The sequence below is a fragment of the Ostrea edulis genome, chromosome 1 (genome assembly GCF_947568905.1).
Source record: "Ostrea edulis chromosome 1, xbOstEdul1.1, whole genome shotgun sequence".
Lineage (NCBI taxonomy): Eukaryota > Metazoa > Mollusca > Bivalvia > Ostreida > Ostreidae > Ostrea > Ostrea edulis.
Genome location: NC_079164.1, coordinates 92,645,520 through 92,670,233, shown reverse-complemented (window position 1 = coordinate 92,670,233; position 24,714 = coordinate 92,645,520). Strand labels below are relative to the sequence as shown.

General features: G+C 33.3%; 1 protein-coding gene across 7 annotated transcripts in view; it reads left to right on the top strand.

Moving 5' to 3' along the window:
• Window positions 1–24,714, top strand: part of LOC125673869 (arf-GAP with coiled-coil, ANK repeat and PH domain-containing protein 2-like) — a 78,128-nt gene that overhangs the window by 884 nt on the left and 52,530 nt on the right. For 4 of the 7 annotated variants that reach the window (XM_048910815.2, XM_048910792.2, XM_048910808.2 and 1 more), the window contains exons 2-9: window positions 10,499–10,556; window positions 11,180–11,238; window positions 11,425–11,485; window positions 14,572–14,589; window positions 16,558–16,611; window positions 16,943–17,001; window positions 19,985–20,168; window positions 20,396–20,440. In XM_048910815.2, the coding sequence (XP_048766772.1) occupies window positions 10,499–10,556; window positions 11,180–11,238; window positions 11,425–11,485; window positions 14,572–14,589; window positions 16,558–16,611; window positions 16,943–17,001; window positions 19,985–20,168; window positions 20,396–20,440 (538 nt within the window). The remainder of the gene's footprint in view (window positions 1–10,498; window positions 10,557–11,179; window positions 11,239–11,424; window positions 11,486–14,571; window positions 14,590–16,557; window positions 16,612–16,942; window positions 17,002–19,984; window positions 20,169–20,395; window positions 20,441–24,714) is intronic. The other 3 variants (XM_056166246.1, XM_056166237.1, XM_048910800.2) reach the window with 1 other exon arrangement.

Here is a 24,714-nt window from a genome sequence, read left to right as displayed (position 1 = left end):
TTATCGCTGCCTTGATATATTGCATAAAGGCTAATTATCAGACGTACATCATGCAGCCACCCAAACTGCAGGGACACACAATATTAGTAAGTTTATTAGTATTTAATAATGAAATAGCTCAAACAAAATTCGATAATCACAATTTTTCTTTGATTAAAATATCACTCATGCAGAAGAGGAAATAAAAATTATTCATTTTTAATTTAATGGCCTAATTCAATCAAATATTATTCTTGATATGGTCAGCTTAATGTATAACTAAGACTGATATAAACAAAATTTAGACTTTCATTACTTTCATCCTTATTTACATAGCTAGTCTATAGTATATGTATACATCTTGTACCCACCCAAGCGTTCAACAGAACACTGAACATACCTTTATCACAAAAGAGCTGATATCTCAGAAGTTGCGTATTGAGGAGTGATTATATACGAGTAAGAAAATTTGGTTTTACATAATTTTCCGCGGATTTTATGTAACATCTCAGAACAACTTGAACTTGGGCACACAAGATTCAAAATGGAGAAATACATGTCCTCACGCTTGTATTCAAATCTATGCTATTTTGACCAAAATTTTCTAGTTCGATAGGTATGGTTTAATTTTTCATAAATTTTCTATATTTTCCTTTTAAACATGTATATACGCGTTACCTATAGGAAGAGCTCTACTCTCATCACCCACAAGCAAACAGCAGTGTCACCTAAGTGCACATTAATTGCTAGAACTTGCTGAAGCTGAAAGTGAATTTCCAGACAGGAAGGACTGCTCAGCTCCAAGAGATATTGAAGTCATCAGTCCAAATATTCGGCTTAGCTGAATCTCAGCCGAGATTAACAAACATGTTTCATGTTTTCAAAAATTGATTGGTGAACTATTTTTCATAAAATCTATTGTTATTCACCAAATCTTTAATTAGACAAAGTGTTCAACCAGAAATATGTATAGGAATAATTCTAATTTTTTTAATAGTCAACTGCATTTAATGATTTTGTATTGTATTCTAAGTTATAACAAAATATCTGTTTAAATCACTTTAAATAAAAAGTTCAAACCTGTGGCATTTACATTGATCTGAAAATATGTTTTTTGATATATCAAGATACATACTTTAATTCAAGAAGGGAGGACCCTCAAAACACCCTCTGCCTGCTTCTTGTGTTGGTTTTTATTTATGTAAGCAGCACATATCTTTACACATATTATGCATAAAGATTTCATTGAAAACTGAGGAATTGATAGGAAGCTGAAAAACAAACATGCGCATGTGTTTCGGTGCAACCAATCCTCGTACACTGTATATTCTGGTGTATAGTATGTACCTATGCTATCAAGATAATTCCATCTAGTTGTTAGCCAATCAAAATTTAATGAATGTGCTTGCATGTGTGTATAAGTAACTTCGATGTCACTAATCAGTAGAGAGTCAAAGATTATATCAGCAACTCAATAAACGTTGAAATCCAAAAATGTTATAGATCAATAATGTTAAAAATTACGATGCACATGCATTCACACAAATTTGATTTAGCGATTTTTGTTTACACTATTAGGTATTGATATTATAGTTATGTCTAATTTAGTTCCCCAAAATTGAGTAAAAACAATACATATGTGACATTATGTGTACACCTGGACTGGTTGTCACTCAACAAACATTTTGTATATCTACAGTATAAATTTCATAATGTTTCCATCATTTATTAGAAAGTTATGGTGATTTTAAAATTTGCATACATGTGCATAATTTTTTTTAAAATAATGGTTATATATTAATTAGTGTTGAAAGTTTAATTAATGATATATTGATATATATATATATATAATTCATCAGTCAGTATAATAGTGATTCCATAGCACGTTTGTTTGGCAAGTGCGTGGACCAAGGTTCGAGTCCTCATTCTGCAACTATTTTTCTGAACATACATAGTTGTTTCAGTTTACTCTACGTGTAAAGAACAAATGAAATAGGTATAATGTATGTTTATAAATAACCATGAACAAATGAAATAGGTATAATGTATGTTTATAAATAACCATGAACAAATGAAATAGGTATAATGTATGTTTATAAATAACCATGAACAAATGAAATAGGTATAATGTATGTTTATAAATAACCATGAACAAATGAAATAGGTATAATGTATGTTTATAAATAACCATGAACAAATGAAATAGGTATAATGTATGTTTATAAATAACCATGAACAAATGAAATAGGTATAATGTATGTTTATAAATAACCATGAACAAATGAAATAGGTATAATGTATGTTTATAAATAACCATGCACAATGCAAAGAATAGAAGGGTATCCACTATAGGGAGGAACTAACAGGAAGCCTAATAATGTTTATAAATTGTCAAATGATCTGGCTCACGATTAGAAATTAATAGCACAGTGAGTAGTGGGAACCTACCATGCACAGATTATACAGAACAATTTTAAACTTGTCCTTGTATTTATTACCTAAACTAGACAGTATTGGTTATATTATAGTAAAAACATAAATTGCTGGCATGTAGTGCTCGTAAGGTTATACTGTGAAACTTATTATATATGTATGTATTTGTGATATATAGTTTATTGCTTGTAATGGGTCTTCTCTTTTGAGAGATTTCATTCTTGTTCAAAATTATAGATATATAATTAATAAAGGTATTGAATTCCCAGCTGTCACATTAGCATGATTAGTTCGGGATGCCTTGAACCAAAAATTTTTAAAAAGTGGTAGAAAAGTTTAATTCTTTATATCGAACATTTCATTCTCACCGAGTATCACGTTGAAACTTTTCTTTTGCCAAAAATATTGCAAAGCATAAAATATACATGGTATGATATAACATACTGGTAGCTGTGCTGTGAAATACTTTCATTTATTTAAAATATATAGAACAAGGTTATATAATTCACATTGCATCAGGAAAATTTTACAGCCTATTTCTAATTTGACTAACTCACAGCTATGTTTGATTCCAGTGCCAAGCACTTAAAGTAATAAAAAAAACCCACATAAGCCATGTTGCACCAGAGACAAAGTTAAATATACTCTGTAAAGTGCAGCTTGTCTAGTTCCAGGAAAGTCTTTAAGAGCTCATCCTATTGACTAGACACCAATGTTGTTATAAGGTCTTAATTAGACTGTAAAATCTTGGAATATTGGCAATCTGCATCTGTCTGTGTTCTTTACCAGGCTTGATTTTCACATGGAAAAATCATTTGTTTAATGAATTGCTTCAGGCTCCTGCTTGGGGTAGCCACAGGTTACCACCAGAAGGAAGTGTTTATATTAATCATTTAGAGGAACTGCAAATTGCTAATGGTGGAAATACCTTGTGTACTGTCAGGATTATGGTTTATGGGGGAGGGAAATTATTTCAGTCCTTGTCAGGAAATTTTGTTAAAAATAACATCACACTGTCAAAGGCTGCACAGTTTATCATTTACAAAATAACATCACACTTTCAAAGGCTGCACAATTTATCAGTTACATGTTGCATAATTTGAAGCCTATTTATTTACACAGTATGTATCACATGTATGTGTATGTTCTTAGTTTTCATCTCTGACTTTATTCCCTTCATTTACAATATTGACAAGTACAGTATGTCATTGCATTTATGAAGTTACCACCATCAACCAAGTAGATAGAACGAAAAAGCAATGCAGGGAATTTTGATTGTAATTTTGTCTAGTGCTCACTAGTGTATTCCATTGGGGGTCATTGTCCTAGTTCATCATCTTGATGAAGAAAAAAAATCACTCACAAAATGTGTCTGCATTTATGTTATTGTGTAACTTTTGCATGCTGACCTTCTCGGCGATTTAGACGTTTAATTTTCAACATGTCAAAGCATGGAAAACCCCCCGAACCTTTTTATGTACCAATATTGCAAAAAACACTAATGTATGCAACTATATTCTATTACGTAAACATCGACATATCCGTGAATTTAAACCCTTTAACAACAAGCGAAAATTATCAATTATAAAGATCAAATCTCGACAAATATGCTTCACTTTATCAAACCTTGAAAACTTGTCCTTGAAAAAGTAAATTCTTTTACAGTAACACTTTAACATGTTCAATTTTTAGATATTTTGAATTTCTGTCGATCTGTACATGTTCATTACAAATCTGAATGCATAGTTTTATATGTAATATATCGACCTCAGGAGTTTATTATTTATAAATTATAGTAGCTTTGAAATTTCAAAAGCTCCTTTTCACGGGGTAATAAATGATAAGAGATAAACACAGAGACAATACACAATGGTACGACTCCCCAAAGCAGCAGTTAATATCTACATTAAACTGACTTGGCATACAATTAAATGGGGGAAATTGAAGTAATAGTCATGTGTGGTTCTAGTATCATACACATGATACAGTCCAGTCATAAGTACTGTCAACATGGTGCAATCCAGTCAATAGTAGTTGTGAACAGAAACTGAACATATGTATATATTCTTTATTGCTTAAGACATATGTCTTATCACATCAATTTCATAAATACATGTACCTACATAAAAATGACATTGTATGGCAGTGTACTAATTCAAGCAAGCAACGGAGAATGACTTAAACAAGGTTTTCTCGCAACTTAATGCAAGACATAAATATTTCCCTAAATTACAAAGTTCATGTACATTATGAACACTTAATAATTGTACAAATTTGGAAACAGATGGTTTTTGCCAATAATACTTTTTGATATATCTATGTCGAAATTCCTCGTAATGAGGACAAATTAATATAAATTGGTATTCGTCCTCTATGTCATTTTTACAAAATTTACATAATCTATTTTCTGTAAGTATATTGTTATGGCGGCCTGTTTCAATTTCAAGATTATGAGAGGATAGTCTAATTCGACAAATGTGTCTTTTATACATATTAAGTATAGGTTTACAAAGGTAATACTGTAACAAAAAGTGATCAATAACATGTTTGTAAATAATACACTTTGAAGAACAATTAATTTGTTCAACTAAACTTTAAACACACATATCAGTCAACCTCTGTTTTATAATAGGAAAGAAAAGTTTAGAAGTTGCATTCTCCTGATCACACCAAATATATCCTAACCCTATATCGTACAATTTTTGTTTGATGCAATAGGCCCAGTTTTTGCTACAATTTTTCATTCTATCACAGTTGTAATATAATTCATCGTAACAATTTCTAATTACACAATTTTCACTACACAACACTTTAAACCAAAATTTGAACATTCTAAAGAATCGAATGATTTTCATAGGTAACCTCCCAGTTTCAAAATACACCGAGGCAGAATTTATGTTTTTTCGCACACCTAAAACAGATTTTATAAACTCTAACTGTATCTTTTCTATATTTCTGGCATTATGGCTACCCCATACTTCACAACCATAATTCAGGATACTTGCTACATATATGTCAAAAAGTGCCAATAGTGTTTCTGTGTTAAGCACATATTTTTTACTTTTGACTTTAATGAGAACATAGCTTTTCTACCTTGACAGGGTAATTGTTTTTGCGTAAAATTGTAGTTACCATTAAACTTAAATAAAACACCAAGGTATACAAATTTATCAACAACTTCAATTGGCTGACCATTTAGATTCCATTTTTCTGTATGTTTGATTTTACCTCCATTCCTAAAAATAACAATTTTTGTTTTATCAACATTAACAGTAAGATCCCACTCAGTTGTATATTCATATAACTCATCTAACATATTTTGAAGCTCATGTACGCTTTCAACAAAAATGACCATATCCTCTGCATACATCAAAACATACAAGTTTAGCTCTCGCAACTGTAATGGCACAATATCGTGTTTTAAAAATTCTACTTCAAAATCATTCACATATAACGAAAAAAGTATGGAAGATATCACTTCTCCTTGTAATAGTCCTACGTTACTTTTAAAAACTTCTGACATCATACCTGCAGATTTAACACTAGATTTCATGCTTTGATACATAACCCGGATAATACGTAGTAATTTACCTCTAATGCCATATGTGCTGAGCCTTTTCCACAATTTGATTCGATCAACAGAGTCAAATGCTTTTTTGAAGTCTATGAAACAACAATATAATCTCTTTTTTTTTTTAAAAGCGTCATATTAATAATTGAGGACAGACAAAAAATAGCTTCTGTTGTACCTACGTGAGGCTGAAACCCAAACTGAGCATCAATTATTATACATGTATCATCGTTGTAAGACCACTGTACAAGTCTTTGGTTTAAAATCGAAGTAAATAACTTACAAAAACAACTCACTAAACTAATACCTCTATAATTGTTGGGATCTGACGTATCACCCTTTTTATGTACTGGAACAATTATGGATTTTGACCATGCATGAGGAAAAATACCTGTTCTAAAAATTCTATTAAACAAATTGTGAATAATAGGCAAAATACAACTCTAAAATTCAATAAAATATTCATTCAACAGCAAATCAGTTCCATGGGATTTCTCTCGTTTTAATCTTTTAATCTTTTTCACTTATTTCACAATCAAGCTCCTCAAATACAGTTTCATCAATATTGGTAAAGTGTTCCTCTGATGGTGTAGGCGCTTGCGATACCAGTTCTTTAAAATGCTCAAAGAAAATAGATGGATCAGAGTTTGGTCTCTTTCTTTTTTTCATTTCAAACTTTGAATAAAATGCCTTAGGATTATGTTTATGTAAGTAGTCCAACATATTTCCCTCTATCCGTTTGTACTGACGCTTCAGTCTAGCTGATAGGACCTTGTATGCTTTTTTCGACTGTAAAAGTTCCTGATGCACGCTTCGCGTTTTAGTGCTATTGAACAATTGAAGGTCATTGCGGTACACATAATACTTTCTCTTCAGTTCAGGTGTAACCCACGGTTTGTCAATGGGTGTTCTGCTCGAGTACACATATCTACGTTGGTTACTAGTCGTTCTATTTTTCAATTCAAATAAGGGTGCCATTATGTCAGAAAGTTGAGAAGTAAACAAATCCACCGAAGAATCAATAGTGTCCTTACACTCGACTTCTGGAGTTTCTGCTGCTGAGTGTAAAGTACTGAGACATGTTTGAAATGCATTTCTTGCCTCATCAAGGCAATCTGATTTCCATCTGAATGTTCTATATGGTGCTGTATGACAATGGTCGCGTGCTTCTGTGTCCTTTGTTTCATTTAAACTATAGGTGCTAATTTGGAGATGAAGTGGAGCATGGTCTGACCATGTAGTAAAACTTGACACAATAAATTTATCTATCAAATCAAAAATGTCTGGGGTAGATATGCAATAGTCGACAAGGCTACACCCTTTTCCTCCCATAAAAGAAAAATCTGTATCCATTTGTAACTTATGTTGTCTGTTTAAAATTCGAAGTCCACTGGATTTACATAAATTCAGTAGTTTTACACCAAAGTCATTTACAGTATTATCAGGATTTTTTCGTGCTGACAAAACACTATCCATTTCGTACGTACAGAACTATCCAAAATATCATCTCCAATGAAATCGTCTCTGTTCGCGGTTCTAGCATTCATATCACCCAATAACATGATTTTCCCTTCGTTCATATATGCTGCAACCTGCTCCTCAAGTTCTTGAAAGAGTTCACAATCATATAGACGATAGAAGGAAGAATTAGGGGGTGGTAGATACACACAGCCTATATATAAATCTTTCTGTAAGTTAATCAAGTGTTTCTTAATTTTTAACCAAATAATTGTATCATACTGATTTTGTTCAAAGGATATATGTCAGTGAAGCATCTTACGGATAAAGATCACAGTCCCTCCTCCCTGTATACTCCGGCTTTTAAGTCTCAGGAAGTAGTAACAATTAAAATCATCAAACTGTCTATCATAGTTTTTTTTCTAACCAACATTCTGTCAACATGATCAAGTCATATGTGAATAGGAATTTTTGAAAGCTCAAATCATCAATTTTAGAGGAAAATCCACCATTTATATTCCAGCATATACGATTTAGGGAATCAGTATGATTGTGATTCTCCTGTCCGTCCTAGCGGTCGCCGGTCTCATTGACGGGGTCTGGGATAAATTCCTTACCATTTATGAACAGCTTGTCCTTGATTAAGGAAGCCCACTGCCCCCTTCGCCTTGCTTCGTTCATGAAAGGGTATAACTTCTTCCGTTCTTCCTGTACCTTCTTGGGATATTGCTCCTAGATCCTATAACCAGTCCCTTACATTTTTCTAACTTGGGATCGCACGTTTTCCCTTACCCTGTAAGAGCTGAATTTTACGATGATTGGACGGGACTTGTTACCACCTCGTTGGCCGATTCTATGCGCTCTCTCTATTTCTTGCTCGATATCAGGAATGCCTAACTCATCTTCACAGAAGGTATCTATCAGCGTAATACAGTTTTTTCTATTTTCACCCCTGTATTCTGCTAGTCCAAAAAATAAAAGATTGTCCCCCATGCTTCTGCATTGCAGATCTATTATCGACTCCTCTAAATTTAATTGGGCTTTTTCCAACTCTACAACTTGCTCTTTGACCTCGTCCGATGTTTTCTTTAGTGTCCCTATTGTGTTTCCCATTGTACCCGATGTTTTTTTTCAGGCTATTTAAATCGCCCTCAAAACTATTCACTTTTTTTATAACCTCGGAGAGTTTATTGTTGATTTTGTCTACTTTTGAAAGTTTCTTGTCAACGATAAGTTTTTCAAACATTTGCTCTACCCACAACGGCTTTGCATGTGTCTCTGAATGAACATTTGAATGGACTGGCTGCGGCAAAGGTTCATTGTTTACAATATTTATTTCACTAGTTTTCATAACCTCCAATATTTCCTCCATTTCACAATTTACATTTGTACCAAAAGACTCACCACCTAAGTCTGTTTCCTGTTTTCTCTGACTTTCATCTAAATTACAGTCAGAAACACACTTGAACACAATGTCCTCCTCTTTGTTTGGACTCACATGGAACTTGTACCTCACATTTTTCATAGGCTTGCTGTTTTTTCGCTTTCGTTTCCCTTTACCTCCGTGACTAGTGATACACTCCTGTCATAAATACTGTGAACATGACACACACTTGATGTTGTAAATATTGTGATACACTACTTTTGTAAATACTGTGAACATGACACACTACTGTTGTAAATACTGTGAACATGATACACTACTGTTGTAAATACTGTGAACATGATACACTACTGTTGTAAATACTGTGAACATGATACACTACTGTTGTAAATACTGTGAACATGACACACTACTGTTGTAAATACTGTGAACATGACACACTACTGTTGTAAATACTGTGAACATGACACACTACTGTTGTAAATACTGTGAACATGACACACTACTGTTGTAAATACTGTGAACATGATACACTACTGTTGTAAATACTGTGAACATGACACACTACTGTTGTAAATACTGTAAACATGACACACTACTGTTGTAAATACTTTGAACATGATACACTACTGTTGTAAATACTGTGAACATGATACACTACTGTTGTAAATACTGTGAACATGACACACTACCGTTGTAAATACTGTGAACATGACACACTACTGTTGTAAATACTGTGAACATGACACACTACTGTTGTAAATACTGTGAACATGAAAGTCTAGCCATGAGTACCATATACATTATACACTTTAGTCGTGAGTACTTTTTACAAGATACACATTTTAGAAATTATTGAGAATCTACAACATGATATTTGGATACATTGACTTGTAAGTTTTAAGTGTTTGTTATGGTTCATTGTTTGAAGAGGTTAAACCTACATATTTGATGAGAAAGACTGCACTACTGTTAAGTGTTTATGTAAGCAGTTAAAAATATTGCAGGTATATTCAACGAGCAAGATAGGAAATATTAACAATGTCAGTGTTAAGTGTTATTGAATATACTTGTAAAGGGGCGTGTCACTACATGTTCCAGTAACATAGACAATATACTTGTAAAGGGGCGTGTCACTACATGTTCCAGTAACATAGACATTCCTTTGTTTCTTTTCCAGTTTAGCTGGCTGGAGTCACATTCTCTTATAACATTCCCAATAATTACATATATATGTGACCTTTTCTCTTTTTAAACAATGTATAAATACTAGTGTATGCACATAGATATACTGGTTGTTTCAAACTATTTTTGCTCTTTATGTTTTTACATGTACTAGTTACATGTACTAGTAAAATATGATTAATCAAAAAGTTTTCCAATTAGTACATTGCATTGATTTTACATAGTCAGGTTTATTTAGTATTTTAGGTAATCCTGTACATGGTAATTTGATTACTGTACATACGAGGTCATTTTCACCCTATGTTTTTTCTTGCCCTTGTAAGTGGATTTGTCCTATTTTTAATTCATCTAAACATGGTTGTGTTAAAAGAGATATAAGAGAGAAAGTGGTTTTGCCCACTGACGATGAGGACAAAAGAGGCAAAATTAAATGTGTGCAAATATTCACACTATACAGTAGTAATTGACTGGTCAATGATTTTTTTCAGAGCCGCCTTGGAATCCGCTGAAACGGACATTGATGTCTTAGAAGCCAGGCTAGAGAGAGTAAGATCACACTTGATTGGCCATCTTAAAAAATATTTTTGTTTGTGTCCTCTCCTGACTAAATTTGGGTAGGTAGGGCAGGTAAAAAGATTTTGTTGGAAGAAGTTACAGTTGTCACTGAAGTTTTCTTCACAATGTTCTCTAAATAGTGAAGAAAGCCTGTTGTGAATTACTTAAAAGTGAGGAAAATGTTACACAGATATCTAGAAATTTCTTTGTAGATTAAAACAAAAATCATGATTAAAAGATTGAAAAATTTGGTCATGCAATGGCATGCAAACAATTTATTGATTTTAGTCCATAAATTTTATTTGTAATGTAAAGGCATTATGGATCATATCTTTATGTAGACCCCCCACCACCACCACCAAACTAACCAACCAATGTTGAATTTACTATGCAAATGTTAGACGTGTGCTTGATTACCTAGTCCAGATAACATTCTAACTTCAAACTATTTGAAATAAAATGAATTTCATTTTCATATCTTTGCTTTGTAATTATTCTCAAATTGTATGTTTTGGAAAGTATAACATATTGCAATATTATTATTGAAGAATGAAATTAATTTTTATTTGTGAAGAGTGCAATTCCGAATCCTCACTGTTTAATGCTTTTTGCAGCTTGTGAAGTTATGCACATTGATGATAGAGACTGGGAAATCCTTCAAGCGTGCTAGTAGGTAAGGAGCTCAAAGATTGTTATCTTAATTTAACTATATATAATAACTTAGGCACTGTATTAAGCTTATATACTAAGAGAGATATTAAAAAATTGGATATATGAAAACAAAATATTTTTATGATAAAATTTTATTAACATTGTGGGTTTTTTTTGGTGCATTTGTTTAATACTGTTAATTTTTCAGTGATTTTGTTACTGGTGTTAGAGATTTGGCAGCATATTTCAAAGATGACAACATGATGTCTGTAAGTAATAAGTATTTCAGCTTGTTTTGATGTTTCTTTAGTGATTGTTAAAAAGGAAGGGTTAAACTTGCAACATTCAACATTAATTTTGGTTTATCTCATTAAGGAGATTATTAGAGTATTTTAGAGAATATTCTGAGCACATGTCTGTTACTTTGATAGTGTAACTTCCTCAATAGAGGTGCGTTTGAAATTTATATATATACTAGTTAATTCAGGTAAAAATCCCAACGGAAACTAGTTATAATTGTAGCAGGGGTCATTACAGATCATACTGACATTCCCCAACACATCCCCCATTTACAAACTGGTGCCATTAAGTTCCACTGAATTGTTCAATTATACACTTTAATTAAGAACAGTATAACTTTCACTTTAATAAGAGAGCTATATAAGTTAAAGCATTATCAAATCAAAATAAACTGAATGTTCATTCACTTGCTGGTCAGTAATTTTGACCTTGCCAGTCTATTAAACGTCTCAATAGATATCTACAGTGTAAGTTTCCAAGTCATTCATTGAAAAATGAAAAAGTTTTAGATGTTTAAGCATTATCCAATCAGAATTAACGGGACATCAATTAAGTGTCTCATTGTATGACTTTCAATCCATTTCATAATTAAACAATTTAGTTAAAGATGTTTAAGTAATACAGGGATTTTTTATATCCCTGAGATCGAAGATCGGGGGGCATATTGTTTTTGTCCTGTCTGTCATTCTGTCTGAAACTTTAACCTTGCTAATAATTTCTGAACAGTAAGTGATAGAGCTTTGATATTTCACATGAGTATTCCTTGTGACAAGACCTTTCCGTGGGTACCAACATTTTTGACCCCGTGACCTTGACGTTTAACCTACTTTTTGAAAACTTTAACCTTGCTAGTAACTTTTGAACAGTAAGTGATAGAGCTTTGATATTTCACATGAGTATTCCTTGTGACAAGACCTTTCCTTGGGTACCAACATTTTTGACCCCGTGACCTTGATGTTTGACCTACTTTTTGAAAACTTTAACCTTACTAATAACTTTTGAACAATGAGAGATAGAGCTTTGATATTTCACATGAGTATTCCTTGTGAACCTTTTGACCTTGACAGTTGACCTACTTTTAAATTTTTTTTTTACATTGGTCATAACTTCTAAATGGTAAATATTAGAGCTTTCATATTGTACATGAGCATTTCTTTTGACAAGATCTTTCTACTGGTACCAAGATATTTGCCCTTGTGACCTTGGCCATCTTCGGAATTGGCCATTATCGGGGGCATTTGTGTTTCACAAACACGTCTTGTTTAGGGTCTGTAAGGGGCGGAAATAAGGCCCCATTCCCAATGCTAAATTGCAAGTATTTTCCCCAACTTTTGCTTTGAAATTTCCAAACAATGAAAACAAATCAAGCAGGGTAGTCTAATCGTTCATAAATCTTCTTCACAGGCCCACAGATTACAATTTTTGCTTCATAATTTTTAAGTAAACCTAAGTTTTTGGCCTCTGCTTATTTGAATGAGGTGAGCTTTGACCAAATTGAAAGTCAGAAGGAGCCCAATTATACCTTAAACCACTCTGAATTTGGTTTTTCACTATTTCTTTGTATGAAACATTTTTCCAAATTTTAAGCAAATGTTGCGATTTTTCCCAATTGGAAAGGCCCTGGCCCTTGAAATCAAGACCTTTAAAAAAAAACCTGTAATATCCTATCAAAATTCAATGCACATGCATGCGTGTGGGTGAAAAATTTTGCTTATATATTATGAGCAAGATGTAACTATAACACCAATTTCAAAACATTTCAATGACGAAGAAATAAAGTGACTCCAAAATAGCACATTAAAAAAAAAAATGCTTGTGCAAATAAGTGCAAGTATGTGTGTTTTAGCAATATCAATCATATTATGTTTTAGTCTCTTAAATTATGTACCTATGAAATTAATGTTATTCCATTTCCCTCATTGATAGGAGAGTTCTAGTAAAGTTTTAGTCAACCAAAATTAAACACACATGCTTTGTGCATACTTGTAAGTGATTTTGACCACAGGTCAGTAGAGTCCTCAAATACATCTACAACATAAGTTTCAACACAATTCATTGAAAACTAAAAATGTTATAGGCAAATTGATTTTAGATGTAAAAAGATACGCTGTCTAACACTTCACATTACATGAATTATAATTTTGTAGTCTGACCAAGGCGGACTTGCTGAATTCGAAGTGTGTTATTTTGGATATAAAAGAAAAACGGGAAATCATTAAACATCATGAAGCAAATTCACTGCAAGAAATTTCAAATTATTTTATGGAATTATGGAAAGTCAATTTGAAAAGGCAGACTGTAGGCGATATTCTTCAAACATCAGGAAAAAGAGCTAGGGAACTCGGAATTAGAATTTGGTGATGTTTTGTCCACCCATAGAAACCTTATAAATAAAATGGTCGAAGCAGTTGTGTTTTTTTAAAAAGACATTGAATTTGGTGACAATTAAACGGGAGATAAAAAGCACCTGTATGTGTTTATTAAATCTAAAAGCATTAATTACAGTCTTGATGTAGTAGATAAAATCTGTTTGATTTCTTATGACAGCTGTACACATACCCCCCTCCCCCCTCTCCCCGGAGGTACAAATTTTGGCATTATAAGGAGGGATGACTGTATTTTGTAATGAGAGACTACTGGATAAGTTTAAGATGGGGTATAATGGAATCATCTTATCTGTCTGTCCTTTCATTCATCTATGGACATAATTTTGTCTCGCCATTTTCTAAGGATTTTCTTGGAAATTTGTACACTCTTTATTGCACCCTGATTATTAAATGATGTTGAAGTCAAAGGAATTTAGTACGTCCTGTAACTTGTACTCAGTTGAATCAAAATGATGTTGTAAATCCTGCCTTTTATGGTCTTCAGCTTTGCAATATTTCAAATTTATCGCATTATGGGTGAGTTCTGCAGGGGTATCAGACTATTTGAGAGTAATTATAGATCTTATATCCGGTACATGTATACATTATGAAATGTATGTTGTTTACAACTGGATGATGTTGTAAGGTCTTATTGCTACTCTAACCAAATTTTGTTTCCATAACGATAGGATGATACAAAAGTATCAGTAAGTATCCCAAGATGCATTAGGTCCGGTTCCTGCTACTACATTGCTACATAGCAACATCACCTAGCAGGAACTGGACTTGGTTTTGTCATTTTCTTTTGAGCATGGTCACCTTATATTTAGTGCTTTATTACAACTTTCTGTTATAAAGTTTTCAATGTGATTGATCTAACACACTGTCCTTCCTATTCCAAGCATAAATTGACTTTTTTTTTCACAGTCCTCCCAAACATTGCACAATAATACAACACAAAGGGCAGAGACATTCTTTGATTTGCACAGTCCTGATAGTTTATATTTGGGCTAGCTAGATGATAGCAAATAAATAGTTAGAAAGCAGTGTTTTCTTTTTTTTTATATACAAGAAATGGCTCTTGGTAGATTCAATTATTTGATAGGCAGTGTGACAGTGATGCAGATATATTTAAATGAAGAAATATTGAATGATATGTAATTAGAGCATAAAAAAAGTATATAAATATTGAATGATATGTAATTAAAGCATAAGAAAAGTATATAAATATTGCATTATATATTGCATGTTGTCTTTATACCTGTCATTTCCTGATTGCATAGCAATTAGCTGAATCAATTAGCATTCCTTTTTGAATGATGTTATATTCCATTAAACATGCATTATTGTTGAAGTATGGTATAATATCAGTAGTCTCAATGAGAATTATAAATTCTGTGTATGATAAAAGATGTTACCACAGTGTTCAGTGATTACAGAGTTTATAAAGTATTGATATAGTGTTCAGTGATTGCAGAGTTTATAAAGTATTGATATAGTGTTCAGTGATTGCAGAGTTTATAAAGTATTGATATAGTGTTCAGTGATTGCAGAGTTTATAAAGTATTGATATAGTGTTCAGTGATTACAGAGTTTATAAAGTATTGATATAGTGTTCAGTGATTACAGAGTTTATAAAGTATTGATATAATTGTTGGAAGTCGAGTTTCTGATATTCCTGCCCTGTTGTGTGTATGTCGTAGGAGTGAGTAGGGTTGGTTCTTTCTACGTGGTATCCAGTCCTATACACGTATCAACACTTCGCGAAAGTTACGTCCCTTGTCCGCCATCTCCCGGATAAAAATCGTGTTTTCCTACGTTGGCCTTTGTAATTTTCCAATCTGTAGCTTTGACATCTGTTATTTTTCCATCAATTGCAGTTAACTACAATATGCCCCAGATTGGGGCAACCCATTAACTTGTATGAAAACTTGGTAATTGGCTAAAATTTAAAGTAATAACATCTTACATTTGGTAAGGTAAAGAAGGAAAACTTAGTTTTTCACTGATTGACCTTTGGCTGACCCCGCAAAGGGACGTAACTCTCGGCGAAGTGTTGATACGTGTATTGTGTTAGCTCATGTCTAAAACAGAAAAAAAAAAAAATTGGGAAAAGAATGTTTTCAAAGATACATTTGTTAAAACTTAAACATGCGTGGATCTTTGTAAGAGAATATCAACCCTATCCAAACTTGGATGACTTTGTCCCCCCTTATGACCTTGACCTTATTTTTTTTCTTTCATTTCAATGAAGCCAAACTGTGATGAACTTGGTCCTTATGTTATATTCAACATGCCTAATACTTTCAAATTGATAGGAATTTAGAGAGAGAGATACATTTTGACAAGACCAACTTATCAAAAAATTGGATGAGTTGGTTTGTATTTAACCTTGACCTTGACCTTTGTTGAGCCTTTATACGCTGTAACTCCATACACAGTTTGGATTTTGGTGAGAGATAAAATTTCTGTGACACACAGCAGGTCAATGAAGTTCAATGAATTTTTATGTGTGTTGAAGAATTGAAAGCATGAATTTCATAAATGGAAATTTTTTTCTTAATTTTGGAAATTTGATTTTGCATGCAGTGCATGTACATTGGAACTGTAAATGTGTATCTGAGTCCATGTCCACTTATACTGCATTGTTATCGATGTGATGTTTTCATTTACAGAACTGTTTGAATAAATTTGCCCATGAAATGGGGGAGATGTTAAAGTACTTTAATGTAAGTAACAAATGAAGTTTTATTATGTTCTTTCCTTTGTTATTATACATACTGTACTTAGTACATGTTTTGGAAAATCAAGGTAGGTGGGGAGTGGGAATGGGGCAAAGACATTCTATTGAATAAAGTTTTGTTGATTTTCTGTGTAGATTTACATGTAATTTTTTTTTTCAAAAAGTTAGGGCTAAAAAATTCCAAAGGACCTGATAAATTTTTTTTTAGAAATATTCTGTATAACAGAAACCACTGAAATTGAGAAATGTTTACTTTAGCTTGAAATTGATGTCAGATTTTGTAATTGAAATTTAGATGTCTTTGTTTTAAATTTTAGATTTTAATGGACCAAGCCAATAGATCTGTGTGTAAAAATCTCAACAATTTTGTAAAACAGTAAGTAATCTAACATAACAAGAAGTGTTAATTTGACCTGATACACATATTACAGGCTGATACACATATTACAGGCTGATAAGTGTTAATTTGACCTGATACACATATTACAGGCTGATACACATATTACAGGCTGATAATACTGATACACATATTACAGGCTGATACACATATTACAGGCTGATAAGTGTTAGTTTGACCTGATACACATATTACAGGCTGATACACATATTACAGGCTGATAAGTGTTAATTTGACATACCTGATAAACAATATATTACAGGCTGATAAGTGTTAATTTGACATACCTGATACACAATATATTACAGGCTGATAAGTGTTTAAATCATCTCTCTTTAAAGTAAGTTATATCAGCCTGTTTTAGTGACCAAAATTTAATAACATGTGAAGTACTGTTAAGGTGGCTCACTACACCCAGAAATAGTTTCTCAAATCGGTAGGAATTGATTTAATCATAAAAGATATGATGATATATAATAATGTATATGTGCCAAAAAAGGCAGAAAATATGCAAATTTGGATTAAAACATTTTCAACAAAAAACCAAACAAATTATTTCAAACACATATGAACAAAAGACTCTGGCGGATTTGAACCCGATACCTGCAGTTCGCCAGCCCAATTAATGCTTTAAAGACCGAGGAAATAAGCACCGCCTTCAATTTTACCTGGTCTGTAAACCCCTGTCAATCAGGAGAAATTTAGCTTCAGATTGGATGCTAGAAATTGATGGACATTTAGTTACTAATCCGTGTGTATACATTGTCCACCTCATCTCTCAATCGAGTCGTCCGTGAAATCTTTTGATGTTTACCGCGTAGTATGCCAGCTCAATAGAGAAAGTTTTGATAAGAAAATTATGGCTTTGTATTACATCTATAGTCACAAAATATAATGTATTGAGTAGAAAATCTTACATATAATTACATCAATTATAATAAATTATTATGGGTTGTGTTTAGGAAGAAGTGCGATAGAAAATTATGGATGGTTAGAACATAATTTACATGGACATGGAATTTATGCTCAAGAGACTGTACCGACTCTCATTGGAAATGTCGTGTTTATATATTATTATCAAAATTTTAATTATGAGTAAATACATCATTAAAATTCCGTTTATATTCAGTTGAAATTTTATCAGCGTCATTTTACGACGAAACATGGCAACAAAAGTAACCGCAACTCTATCAGAAGAGAAATTATCCGCTGTATGGGCACATTTTGCATACAATGGTTGGGATTGGGATGCCGAGGAAGAAGAAGTTATATCTGAGGAAGTACCCTCTTCGCCTGGACCAGCTATTGAAGGAAATGCCGGAAGAGCTGAATGTCCCGACTGTTGGTGTAGGCCATGCGTTATGGACGAGTCGCACAGACAACTTTGGTGGCCAGAAAATCCCGGTGTGCCGTCCAGAAAAAATAAATCTAACAGAAAAAAACTTTATAAGAAATTCTGGACTATGTTGAGTCATCGTGGGGTGTGGGACGATGATCGTTATATCGCCAGAAAATCCGCCGCAGTACAAAGGGATTCTCGTAGGAATCTGTATGTTTGGTAGACGCACGGATACAAGAGAGACATCATGCCTGACTGTGTTATTCGTAAAGTCCGAGCATGGTATCCAAACCTAATTTTTCAATGGCTAACGTCCTCAATTACAAAATAAAGTTATCGTGCTTTAACATGTTTTGATTCTTTAATTTTTTTTATCAATATTTTGAATAGCATGCACAAGAAAAATAATTGCACTTATGATTTATCTTACGAAAACGTATACAGGTAACACAGGTAACATCCCGTGTATTCAGGAAGCTATACACGAGTCTACCATTCTTCCCTCGGGGCTTCACACCTGCTTAAAATTAGCTCCGCCCCCAACTAAACTTACCTGAGGTAAACCGACCGGTCGAAAAACTCGGTCTTTAACCACTGAGCTTCTGTACGATGATATACAAACAAATTGATCGATACAAATAATTTCACAGAACATCTAAATCGCCATCTTGTGATATAGTGTCAAAGAGTATAAGTTTTAGTGTAGTGAGCTACCTTAAGAGTGTTTGTAGATTTTAACTTGTGTTTATTCTGTATTGGTGACTTTGTAACCTTCTACAACCAAGAACTGTATCAGCTACATAATAGATGTTCCACCTTTTCATACTCAATAAGAAATACAGATGAATTGTATGTATATTGCAGTGAAATGGGTAGATAATGGAAACCTTTTCTTCAAATATGACTTATATTCTTAGCTCAAGTGAGCTTTTGTGATCAGCTGTTGTCTGTTTGTCTGTAAACTTTTCACATTTTTTACTTCTTCTCCAGAATCAATAGGCCAATTTCAACCAAACTTAGCAAAAAGCATCATTGAATGAAGGGCTTTCAAGTTTGTTCAAATGAAGGGCCATGCCCCCTTCAAAGGAAAGATAATCACAAAAATGTAAAAATAAGGTGGGGTAATTTAAAAATCTTCTTTTCAAGAACCTGTGGATGGGTCCACAATAGGGGATCAAATGTTTACATTACAAAAATATAGGGAAAGTCTTTAAAATCCTCTCAAGAACCACTGGGCCTGGAAAATACAAATTTACATAAAAGCTTCCTGACATAGTGCAGATTCAAGTTTGTTACCATCACGACCCCTTAGAGTAGGGTGGGGTCACAATAGGGGATCAAAGTTTTACATACAAAGATATAGGGAAAATCTTTAAAAATCTTGTCAAGAACCACTGGGCCAGAAAAGTTTACATAAAAGCTTCCTGACATAGTGCAGATTCAAGTTAGTAAAAATCATGGCCCCTGGGGTAGGTTGGGGCCACAATAGGAATCAAAGTTTTTCATGTGAATGTACATAGGGAAACTCTTTAAATATGGGCCAAGATGACTCAGGTGAGCAATGTGGCCCAATGGCCTCTTGTTCATTATATTATTAAATTATTTTCATGGTAATTTTTACAGAGACATTAAACAAGTGAAGGATTCTCAGAAAGACTTTGAGAAGGCGAGCAGTGAGTTAGACAATGCCATCAATAGGAATGCCAGCGTGCCACGCACAAAGGCTCAGGAGTGTGAGGAGGCAGTCACCATGCTGAAAGCAAAAAAGTCATGCTTTGCCCACACCTCTGTAGACCATGTATTTCAGGTTAGGGTGGATGGGGTCATTATTCAATGTTTGCGTAGTGATTTGATGAAGTTTGTGTGCACTTTAGTATAATGGGACATGACTTTTTGTTCTTGCACATTTTGTAAGTATTGTTGTGAGGTGATATCAAAATTTGCATTGTACTGATTTAATTGTTCTGTTTGATTTTCAATGCATAGAGAACATAATGACATGCTGAAATATTTTTTTGTTTTACTGTTTTACAGATTAATATATTGAATTCAAAGAAAAGATATGAAATATTAGAAACAGTAAGTATTTCAATTTTTAATTTCCAAAGATAACACTTCTAGAGATATGATTCTATTCATATTCAAGGGAATTGCATTAATATAAAACTTTGTATAGATAAATTTTGTGATTTTATTCACCATACTGTTTAATGTAATATAGAGGTCCCAGTCATTAAATCAAAGTACTGAAAAGCGCTAAGTTGACTTCATGAATTCCGTCTGTAATGTTCATGAGCAGAACAACAGGAGAAGAAGTTCATGCATTACTCCTTACTTTCTCACAAATAAATAATACATTTTCTGTAAGGAAATAACAAATATGGATGAGAAACAATGTCCTGAAACTTTCCCCCATGATGAAATATAAACTTCATATGACGTTGTTATACACAATGTTCACTACAATAATTTTGATCCTACCCGGAACCAAAATCCTGTCCTTGGATCATGAAATTTTAAATTTTGTTAAAGGACGCCTGCTCCTTTTAAATTTCTATTTAATAAGAATTTAGTATCAATAGCATTAAAGACGATGTTATAGAAATGTTTTACACATAAACACTATATACCCAATTTGGCCCCACCCTGGAGTTAAAACCTCTATCCCCAATGATCATGAAATTTACAATTTAGTAAAGGCCTCGCTGCTCTACAAAATTATGCAATGATTTTTTCTTACAGATGTGATGTTGTAGAGAAGAATATTTGAGGAAATTGGTCAAGTTTTGGTTGAAAATTTGAAAGCAATTGTTTTGGTAGTTTTCGGTTGAAAGTGTTCAATTGTTATCACACAACAAACGCTGATCAATTACAATAGAAATAAATAGAAACTTTCAAGCCTATCATCATCTACATCAACTAATAGCTAATATATAACTTACTACTGTGTTCTAAAATTGTGCATGAAACATTTTTGGAATACAACTAAAATGAAACAAGTCACAACTGGACAAAAAAGAAAAATACACATTACTACATACACCAAGTGAAAAGTGCCACAGATATTCATGTCAAAACACACCAACATAATGAAACACCTTTACATCCATTTCATCACCTTACCAGAAATCATTTGGATGTATACATAAATGAATTTGATTTCAATTCAAAATCGGGTTGGAGAGAATGCAAATCCAAATGAGCCAGTTAAATACGTATACAATTGAAAGCAAAAATTAGGAAGTTATCTAAAAAAAGAAAGATGTTCATTATACATGTGCAATATTGATAACTTTAAACTGACTGCTGCTTTATCAACAAGAATGGAAAGAACTAATTTCTAACATGAAAGTTAGTGCAAGAGGATACACCAAATCTAACATAATAAATTATATCAATATATATGTACATGGATTTACATTTAGGCATTGTAGTGATTGTTTGTTAATACGTAATCTACCCACCCACCCCCACCCCCCACCCCCCAAAAACCCAAAAAACTTAGAGATTGTACACAAGTACATTATACACAGTACTCATCAACATGTGTGTATTACAAACCTTGTATAAAAGCTCATATTCATGTTTCGAAAGAAATTCACTTGTTTGTCTTGGGTCTGAATGAGACACGATACACATTGCTATTGTTTGAATCTTATAGAAAGGTTCTTTATATGAAAATACAAATAGCTTTAGCAAAAAAGCACAATATTCACTGCTTGTGTAGGAGTTCTAATATGAAAAAACTCGTAACTGAAGTGACTCGCAATAAACATATTTACAACATGTAAATGTATAAACTCAATGAGAATCCCAAGCTAGGCACTAAAAGTTACATGTACAAAAGTAATTTTCAAACGGTAATGTTCAAACCTTCTGTTATATGCAACTAAACTTGACTGGTATCTTAACATATAGTGAACACGATTACTTTTCACTGTGTGTTGCATGCTGTGGACCGCAAACCATTTTACATTCATGCTTGACACAATGCCAACCTTCATCTAACACTAATCAGATGTATTTCATTGAACAGCCCTCGTAAAATTCCAGGCGGTGTTTTGAAACTGAGGCATTGTCTTTCGTAAACGCAGACCTATGATTTTTTTTTTTACCTTTTGTCTTTCCCTCCCCTAAGATCTTTATTCTGATCTTTGAAACTAAAAAAAAGTCTGACACTAGATGATGATAAAAAGGCTTCCTGTTTCGCTTAAAATAATTGGTAAATACTTTATCATGAATTATACATATTACCTTTTTCAATGTTTTTAACTTCGGTATGTTTACCTATTGAAATAATAGCAAAATGTTCAACTCCATTAATTTCTCCTTTTAGAGACTAGTGAATGCGTATACTTATATGATTTGCGAAAATGTCACCTTTTTATACATATTTTATCCATTGTCCAACAAACTATATTCCCGAACAACTGCTCAAAATTGCCCCTACGAATATGAATGTAAACCCCGTTCTAGATCGGTTGCAAAATTAAGACTAATTCAAACATGACTTGTTTACTACAGCAATGCATAAATTTGCCTATAGGTGGTGATAAACTGGAAATGTGATGACGAAAGCAAAATTCAACTGGCAACAGTAAAGCGCAGCTACGCTTAGCACTTTAAAAAACAAAAAGTAAACAGATTTCATTTGCATGGAATTTATCTAAATGACCTGTTGGGAGAAAACCCCTGATATTGTTTTAAAAAATGAAATCCATGCCTGACCCTTGAGCTCTCTAGTTTTTAATAGAAAAAATATGCAAAGTCCTGTGCTTTCATAAATTTGATCAAATTATAAAATAATTGATGTATTTGTTATATCGTGATAAAATTGTTAAGAGCATGTAACCATGTGGAGTCATCCAGAAGCAAGGTTCTCTGATATTTATGAAACTGTGTGGGCAGATTACACTATCTACAAGTATTGTAAATATCAACATTTTGTTCCGCTGAATTCAGTATGGCCACTATATATATCAGCCCTTTCTAGATGGATTCCATGGATATTCTTGAGAGAAAAAAAATGCAACCTTTTTCAGCAGAATTTTTAACTGATTATTTAAAATATTTTATAGGCTAGTCAAACATTTATGTAATATAGAAATATGAGTCAATCCTTTGCAACATTTATGAATGAAATATCTTAAATGTACATATGGGAAGATAACTTCAAAATTGGCATTTTTTAAGTATACAAAAATATTCAAAATTTAAATAATTATATCCTGCAAAGTTACACTACTAATTATAAAAAAAAACACCAAAACATTGGTGCATGAATTTTGGGACATTTATTCATGTAAAAATGAAATATGTTGCTGGGCATTTTATTAGGTCACCTGAATTATTCAGGTGACCTATTGCTATCTGTTTTTGTCCTTCGTCGTGCGACGTGCGTCGTGCATTAACATTTGAACATTTTCAGCTTCTTCTCTGAAACCCCTGAACCAATTTCAACCAATTTTGGTATAGCATCTGTGGGTGGAGGGGAACAAAAATTGTGAAATTCGTGGTCCCTGCCCCCCTGGGGCCTGAGGGGTGGGGCAAAAACCATCAAAATGAGTGTAATTTTAAAAAATCTTCTTCTTTATTCCTGGACACCAAGAAGCCAAACTGTGGGCATAATTATAATGAGCGTTGAGCCCTCTACCAAAATTGTGAAATTCATGGCCCCTGGGGCAGGGGTTCTTGTGTTAGGGTGGGGCTCTATTGGTCATATAGTGAAAATGTAGAAATTCTTTGAAAATCTTCTTCTCTGTCTCTGGGTATTAAGTAGACAAACTAATAGCATGGTAATGATGAGCAAGGATGCCTCTTTATACCCCCCGCAACAAGTTGTGGGGGGGGGGGGGGTATACTGGAATCGGGTTGTCCGTCTGTAGACGCAATGGTTTCCGGGCTCTAAAGCATTATCCTTTCCCCCTACCGTCACCATATCATATATATGGACTACCCATGGGATGAAGATGTTCCCTATCGATTTTGGGGTCAAAAGGTCAAAAGCCAAGCACACTGGACATCGAAGTAGCAATATGGTTTCTGGGCTCTAAAGTGTTATCCTTTCCACCTACAGTCACCATATCATACATATGGACTACCCATGGGATGAAGATGTTCCCTATCAATTTTGGGGTCAAAAGGTCAAAGGTCATGTGCACTGGACATCGAAGTAGCAACACTCAGAAAAGAGGTAGTTTATACTTATTACCAATACCCTTTGGGAGATTGGGGTAAGCGGGGGGTATTCTTAGTGAGCATTGCTCACAGTACCTCTTAAAAATTGTGAAATTCATGGCCCCTGGATCAAGGGTTCTGGTGCTAGGGTGGGACTCTATAAGTCATATAGTGAA